At 24.0% G+C, this 8490-nt stretch overlaps 2 protein-coding genes across 5 annotated transcripts in view; both read right to left on the bottom strand.

The window, feature by feature from the left end:
* Positions 1-2038, bottom strand: part of tesca (tescalcin a) — a 24720-nt gene extending 22682 nt beyond the window's left edge. For 3 of the 4 annotated variants that reach the window (XM_061894297.1, XM_061894312.1, XM_061894303.1), the window contains exon 1: positions 1905-2038. In XM_061894297.1, the coding sequence (XP_061750281.1) occupies positions 1905-1968 (64 nt within the window). In that variant the 5' untranslated portion in view covers positions 1969-2038. Of the gene's footprint in view, positions 1-1900 lie in introns of all 4 variants that reach the window. The other variant, XM_061894319.1, reaches the window with a different exon arrangement.
* Positions 2039-2099: 61 nt separating this feature from the next.
* Positions 2100-8490, bottom strand: part of fbxo21 (F-box protein 21) — a 38773-nt gene continuing 32382 nt past the window's right edge. The window contains exon 12 of the mRNA XM_061894248.1: positions 2100-7438. Within this exon, the coding sequence (XP_061750232.1) occupies positions 7248-7438 (191 nt within the window). The 3' untranslated portion in view covers positions 2100-7247. The remainder of the gene's footprint in view (positions 7439-8490) is intronic.

Here is an 8490-nt window from a genome sequence, read left to right as displayed (position 1 = left end):
AATAATACGTTACATGTGTATATATATACACACACACATCCATATATATACACACACACACACACATACATGTATATATATATACACACACACATCCATATATATACACATTAATAGACACACACATACATGTGTATATATATACACAAACACATATCCATATATATATACATACATATATACACACACAAACATGTGTATATATACACACACACACATCCATATATATACATACATATATACACACACACACACACATACATGTGTATATATATATATATACACACACACATCCATATATATACATACATACACACACATACATGTATATATAAACACACACACACACATCCATATATATATACATACATATATACACACACACACACATACATGTGTATATATATACACACACACACACATCCATATATATACATACATACATACACACACACATACATGTATATATACACACACACATCCATATATATACACACACACACACATACATGTGTATATATATATATACACACACACACATCCATGTATATACATACATATATACACACACACACACACATACTTGTGTATATATACACACACACATCCATATATATACATACACACACACACACATACATGTATATATAAACACACACACATCCATATATATACACATATATACACACACACACATACATGTGTATATACATACACACACACATCCATATATATACACACATATATACACACACACACACACATACATGTGTATATATATACACACACACATCCATATATATACACACATATATACACACACACACACACATACATGTGTATATATACACACACACATCCATATATATATACACACACACACATACATGTGTATATATATACACACACACATATCCATATATATATACATACATATATACACACACACACATACATGTGTATATATATACACACACACATCCATATATATACATGCATATACACACACACACACATACATGTGTATATATATACACACACATCCATATATATACATACATACACACACACATACATGTATATATAAACACACACACATCCATATATATACATACATACACACACATCCATATATATACATACATATACATACATACACACACATACATGTGTATATATATACACACACACATCCATATATATACATTCATACACACACACGTGTATATATATATATATACACACACACATCCATATATATACATTCATACACACACGTGTATATATACACACACACACACACACATCCATATATATACATTCATACACACACGTGTATATATATATATACACACACACACATCCATATATATACATTCATACACACACACGTGTGTATATATATATACATATATATATATACACACACACACATCCATATATATACATTCATACACACACACGTGTGTATATATATATACATATATATATATACACACACACATCCATATATATACATACATACACATACATACACACACACATGTGTATATATATATACACACACACATATAATTGTACCCGCAATTGATGTTTAAATGATCATTTTACACTAAATAAATGTATAAAAAAAAAAATGCTGACTCATACCAAATGTTCACATGCGGAAAGTAAAACAAAAATACATCTTTCAAAACATAAAAAATTGTTCCTGGCAGCAAAATGCAGAATAACTTTTGTCCAACTGGATCAACTCTGTTCCTAATAAAGTGGCCATGGAGTCACGTTTCCACACTTCTCTTTTTTGGGGAAGAAAAAAAAGCTCAGCATATAAAAGTGAGAAGAAAAAATAATAAATAATAATAATAATTATTATTATTATTATTATGTAAAAACTTACTTACATCCAGTTTTTTGCACCAAGTCTTGGTACTGGTTCTGCTCGGGACGCGTCTGGGATCCTCCCATGCCTTCTCTCTCTCTCTCTGTGTGTGTGTGTGTGTGTGTGTGCGTGTGTGTGTGTGTGTGTGTGTGTGTGTGTGTGTGCGCCCCCCCCCCCCCCCCCCAGGGTCCCAAGTCCTCGCACACTTCAGACAAGGTAAGACTTTTATTGCGCTTTTATTGTGAAAAGACTTTTGAAGAGACGGTCGGTAAATAAGAATTATGACGGCAACAAAACAAGATAAAAAAAAATGCTTGAGTGTGAGATTTCTTTTGTTTTGTTTGACGGAACTTTTTTCTTTTTTTCTTCACTTCCGCCATCTTTTTGTGTGGGACACTTGATTAGGTACACCGCGACGGCGTCAACTAAATAGACATTTCTTCTCACTTTAAACTCCACAGATTGTTTTTTTTTCTACAGGAAAGTTTTGTGCCATAAAATTGTTTATTTTGCTTTAAAATGTGATATGTTAACTATTTTATTTCGATCACAAGTGCGTCACTTCCGGTCACCACTGGGCGGCGCTGTGACGCCATCAGGAAGTGATCTATTTGTTTTGTATTGTTTAACAATATAACTTCTTTTCCTAACAATATACTTTTTAAAAAATATTTTCTACAATAAACTTTTTTCTAATTATTTTTTAACAACACTTTTCAAAAAAAAAAAGTTTAAACTACATTGTTGAAAGTCGGTGTATTCTTAAAAAACTTTTGAAAATGATTTCTGACAATGTACTTTTTTTAAAACAATATTGTTGAAAATAAGAATGTAGAATATTGTTAAACCATTTCCAAAATAAGTGTATTGTTAATCATTTAAAAATGTATCTATTTTAAAACAAAATAACATATATTTTTAAAAAATATATATTTTGGATTATATTACCTTATTTTTTTTAAATTTCATTAATAATTTCAGAAAATAAACATTTAAATGATTGTTTTTAACCAACATACTTAGTTTTGTATTATTTTTAACAATGTAGCTTTTTACTTCATGTTTGTGTTCAACAGTATATTTTTTAACAATTATTTCGGCAACATACTTTTACAAGTATATTGTTAAAAATAATTTACAAAAATAAGTGTATTGTTAAAAAATAACATTTTGGATTATATTACAAGATGTATTTTTATTTATTTTAAATGTCAGAAAATAACCATTTAAATGATTGTTTTTAACAACATACTTAATTTTGTTTTGTTATTTTGAACAATGTATCATTTCACTTAATTTTTGTGTTCAACAAAATACTTTTATTTTTTTAACGATTTAAGCATCATACTTTTACAAGTATATTGTTAAAAATAATTTACAAAAATGAGTGTATTGTTCGATATAAAATTTTGGATTATATTACCTTAGTTTTTTTAATTTCATTGATAATTTCAAAAAATAAACATTTAAATGATTGTTTTTAACCGACATACTTAATTTTGTATTATTTTTAACAATGTAGCTTTTTACTTAATGTTTGTGTTCAACAGTATATTTTTTAACAATTATTTCAGCAACATACTTTTACAATTATATTGTTAAAAATAATTTACGAAAATAAGTGTACTGTTAAAAAATAACATTTTGGATTATATTACAAGATGTATTTTTATTTATTTTAAAGTGTCAGAAAATAACCATTTAAATTATTGTTTTTAACAACATACTTAATTTTGTTTTGTTATTTTGAAAAATGTATCTTTTTACTTAATTTTTGTGTTCAACGTTATACTTTTTTTTTAATGATTTCAGCATCATACTTTTACAAGTATATTGTTAAAAACAATTTACAAAAATGAGTTCAATATAAAATTTTGGATTATATTACCTTAGTTTTTTTTATTTCATTGATAATTTTAGAAAATAAACATTTAAATGATTGTTTTTAACCAACATACTTAATTTTGTATTATTTTTAACAATGTAGCTTTTTACTTAATGTTTGTGTTCAACAGTATATTTTTTAACAATTATTTCAGCAACATACTTTTACAAGTATATTGTTAAAAATAATTTACAAAAATAAGTGTACTGTTTAAAAAATAACATTTTGGATTATATTACAAGATGTATTTTTTATTTATTTTATAATGTCAGAAAATAACCATTTAAATTATTGTTTTTAACAACACTTAATTTTGTATTGTTATTTTGAACAATGAATCGTTTTGCTTAATTTTTGTGTTCAACAATATACTTTTTTTTTTTATGATTTCAGCATCATACTTTTACAAGTATATTGTTAAAAATAATTAACAAAAATGAGTGTATTGTTCAATATAACATTTTGGATTATATTACCTTAGTTTTTTTAATTTCATTGAAAAATTCATAAAATAAACATTTAAATGATTGTTTTTAACCAACATACGTAATTTTGTATTATTTTTAACAATGTAGCTTTTTACTTAATGTTTGTGTTCAACAGTATATTTTTTAACAATTATTTCAGCAACATACTTTTACAAGTATATTGTTAAAAATAATTTACAAAAATAAGTGTACTGTTAAAAAATAACATTTTGGATTATATTACAAGATGTATTTTTATTTATTTTAAATGTCAGAAAATAACCATTTAAATTATTGTTTTTAACAACATACTTAATTTTGTATTGTTATTTTGAACAATGTATCTTTTTACTTAATTTTTGTGTTCAACAAAATACTTTTATTTTTTTTAATGAGTTCAGCATCATACTTTTACAAGTATATTGTTAAAAATAATTTACAAAAATGAGTGTATTGTTCAATATAACATTTTGGATTATATTACCTTAGTTTTTTTTTTAATTTCATTGATAATTTTAGAAAATAAACATTTAAATGATTGTTTTTAACCAACATACTTAATTTTGTATTATTTTTAACAATGTAGCTTTTTACTTAATGTTTGTGTTCAACAGTATATTTTTTTAACAATTATTTCAGCAACATACTTTTACAAGTATATTGTTAAAAATAATTTACAAAAATAAGTGTACTGTTAAAAAATAACATTTTGGATTATATTAAAATATGTATTTTTATTTATTTTAAATGTCAGAAAATAACCATTTATATTATTGTTTTTAACGACATACTTAATTTTGTTTTGTTATTTTGAACAATGTGTCATTTTACTTAATTTTTGTGTTCAACAAAATACTTTTATTTTTTATGATTTCAGCATCATACTTTTACAAGTATATTGTTAAAAATAATTTACAAAAATGAGTGTATTGTTCAATATAAAATTTTGGATTATATTACCTTAGTTTTTTTAATTTCATTGAAAATTTCAGAAAATAAACATTTAAATGATTGTTTTTAACCGACATACTTAATTTTGTATTATTTTTGACAATGTAGCTTTTTACTTAATGTTTGTGTTCAACAGTATATTTTTTAACAATTATTTCAGCAACATACTTTTACAAGTATATTGTTAAAAATCATTTACAAAAATAAGTGTACTGATAAAAAACAACATTTTGGATTATATTACAAGATGTATTTTTATTTATTTTAAATGTCAGAAAATAACCATTTAAATTATTGTTTTTAACAACATACTTAATTTTGTATTGTTATTTTGAACAATGTATCATTTTACTTAATTTTTGTGTTCAACAATATACTTTTTCTTAAATGATTTCAGCATCATACTTTTACAAGTATATTGTTAAAAATAATTTACAAAAATGAGTGTATTGTTCAATATAAAATTTTGGATTATATTACCTTAGTTTTTTTAATTTCATTGATAATTTTAGAAAATAAACATTTAAATGATTGTTTTTAACCAACATACTTAATTTTGTATTATTTTTAACTATGTAGCTTTTTACTTAATGTTTGTGTTCAACATTATATTTTTTAACAATTATTTGAGCAACATACTTTTACAAGTATATTGTTAAAAATAATTTACAAAAATAACATTATGGATTATATTACAAGATGTATTTTTATTTATTTTAAAGTGTCAGAAAATAACCATATAAATTTTTGTTTTTAACAACGTACTTAATTTTGTATTGTTATTTTGAACAATGTATCATTTTACTTAATTTTTGTGTTCAGCAATATACTTTTTAAAAAAAAAATTATTTAAGCATCATACTTTTACAAGTATATTGTTAAAAATGATTTACAAAATTAAGTGTATTGTTCAATATAAAATTTTGGATTATATTACCTTAGTTTTTTTAATTTCATTGATAATTTTAGAAAATAAACATTTAAATGATTGTTTTTAACCAACATACTTAATTTTGTATTATTTTTAACAATGTAGCATTTTACTTAATGTTTGTGTTCAACAGTATATTTTTTAACAATTATTTCGGCAACATACTTTTACAATTATATTGTTAAAAATAATTTACAAAAATAAGTGTACTGTTTAAAAAATAACATTTTGGATTATATTACAAGATGTATTTTTATTTATTTTAAATGTTAGAAAATAACCATTTAAATTATTGTTTTTAACAAAATACTTAATTTTGTTTTGTTATTTAATTTTTGTGTTCAACAATATACTTTTTTTTTAAATGATTTCAGCAACATACTTTTATAAGTATATTGTTAAAAATAATTTACAAAAATTAGTGTATTGTTCAATATAACATTTTGGATTATATTACATGATATATATTTTTTTCATTTATAGTTTCAGAAAATAAACATTTAAATTATTGGTTAACAACATAATTTTGTATTATTTTTTAACAATGTACCTTTTTACTTAATTTTGTTTTAACGGTATACTTTTTAAAAATTATTTTCAGCTATATACTTTATTTTTTTTTTTACTTAATTTTTACTTTACACAATTTAATTCTGTGTATTGTTAATAACAATTAAAAATAAATGTATTGTTAAAAAAATCTGAAAAAATAGGTATAAACTTGAAAATAATTTTGACAAACTTAAAAAAAAAAGTAAAATAATTTAAAATTATATAACGCACTTAATTTTGTATTATCATTTTTAACAATATTCCTTTTTACTTCATTTTTGTGTTCAACAATATACTTAAAAAAAAATATTTTGAGCAATATACTTTTGTTTTTTTAACTTAATATGGTTTTAAAAGTGTAAATTAAGATTTTTTTTAAGTATATTGTTAAAAAATAATTTATAAAAATAAGTGTATTGTTGATGACAATGAAAAAAATAAATGTATTATTAAAAATAAGAATAATGTCAAAAATCAATGGAAAAAAAAAAACAGAAAGCAAAACGCCGAGTGTACCTAATGAAGTGTCCTGTGACAACACATGGACGCCAGGTGTGTGACGTTTAGGGCGTGTTTAATTTATGTGGGCGTGGCTTGCTGCAGGTCCCGGTAAAGGTCCCGGGCCGTGTCCGCCGTCTCCTGCGTGTCTCCCGGGTATCGCGAGCTCAGCTCCTCGTTGGCGACGTAGTGCGTGTCGGCGAACTCACAGAAGTAGCGACCCACCTCCGGGTGAGCGATCTCCAGCGGGCTGGCGTGCGGCTCCAGGTTCTCTGCGGACAAGTTCTCAATAAGCGCTGACTCGGGTTTTGTGCCGACACCGCCCCGGTCCGCACTTGAAAACAACAAGGCCTTGATAATGATCTGGGGTGCATGAGAGAGTGGAAGCAGCTTTTTACAGCGCATGCAGAGCTCCATAAAGCTGCTGGGAAGTTCAAATGCGGTTCAGTAAAAAATGTTACATCAGGAGGTTGCCTACAGCCACAGCAATTAGTGAAAACTTGTTTATGGATGGGACAGAAATAGGTAAATACATTTGAAATAATGACTTAAATTGGAAACAAACTAATACACATTTTTATAATTTAGTTTTTGTGTACTTAAATGTGCATAAATAAAATTGGAATAATATATTTAACTTTGATTAATGTGAATTTTAATAAATGCGTCATCTATTTATTTAATTTACATAAAAATGTATAAATAAAATTGGAATTAAATATTTAACTTTAATCAATTTGAATAAATGTGTCATTAATTTATTTAATGTACTGAAATGTGTATAAATAAAATTGTAATTAAATATTTAACTTTAATGTGAATTTGAATAAATGTGCCATTAATTTATTTAATGTACTAAAATGTTTATAAATCAAATTGTAATTAAATATTTAACTTTAATATGAATTTGAATAAATGTGTATTTAATGTACTTAAGTGTGTATAAATGATATTGGAATAATATATTTTACTTGAATTAATATGAATTTGAATAAATGTGTCATTAATTTGTTTAATCTACTGAAATGTGTATAAATAAAATTGGAATTAAATATTTAACTTTAACATGAATTTGAATAAATGTGTCATTAATTAATTAAATATTTAACTTTAATTAACATTAATTTAAATGATTTAAGCATCATACTTTAAATGTGTCAATAAATGTGTCATTAATTTATTTAATGTACTTAAATGTGTATAAATGATATTGGAATAATATATTTTACTTGAATTAATAGGAATTTGAATAAAGGTGTCATTAATTTATTTAATCTACTGAAATGTGTAGGAATAAAATTGGAATTAAATATTTAACTTTAAT

This window comes from Nerophis ophidion, linkage group LG01, assembly GCF_033978795.1.
Source record: "Nerophis ophidion isolate RoL-2023_Sa linkage group LG01, RoL_Noph_v1.0, whole genome shotgun sequence".
In the NCBI taxonomy this organism is placed as follows: Eukaryota; Metazoa; Chordata; class Actinopteri; order Syngnathiformes; family Syngnathidae; genus Nerophis; species Nerophis ophidion.
Note: the sequence above shows the minus strand (reverse complement) of the source record. Positions and strands in the feature narration are given on the sequence as shown.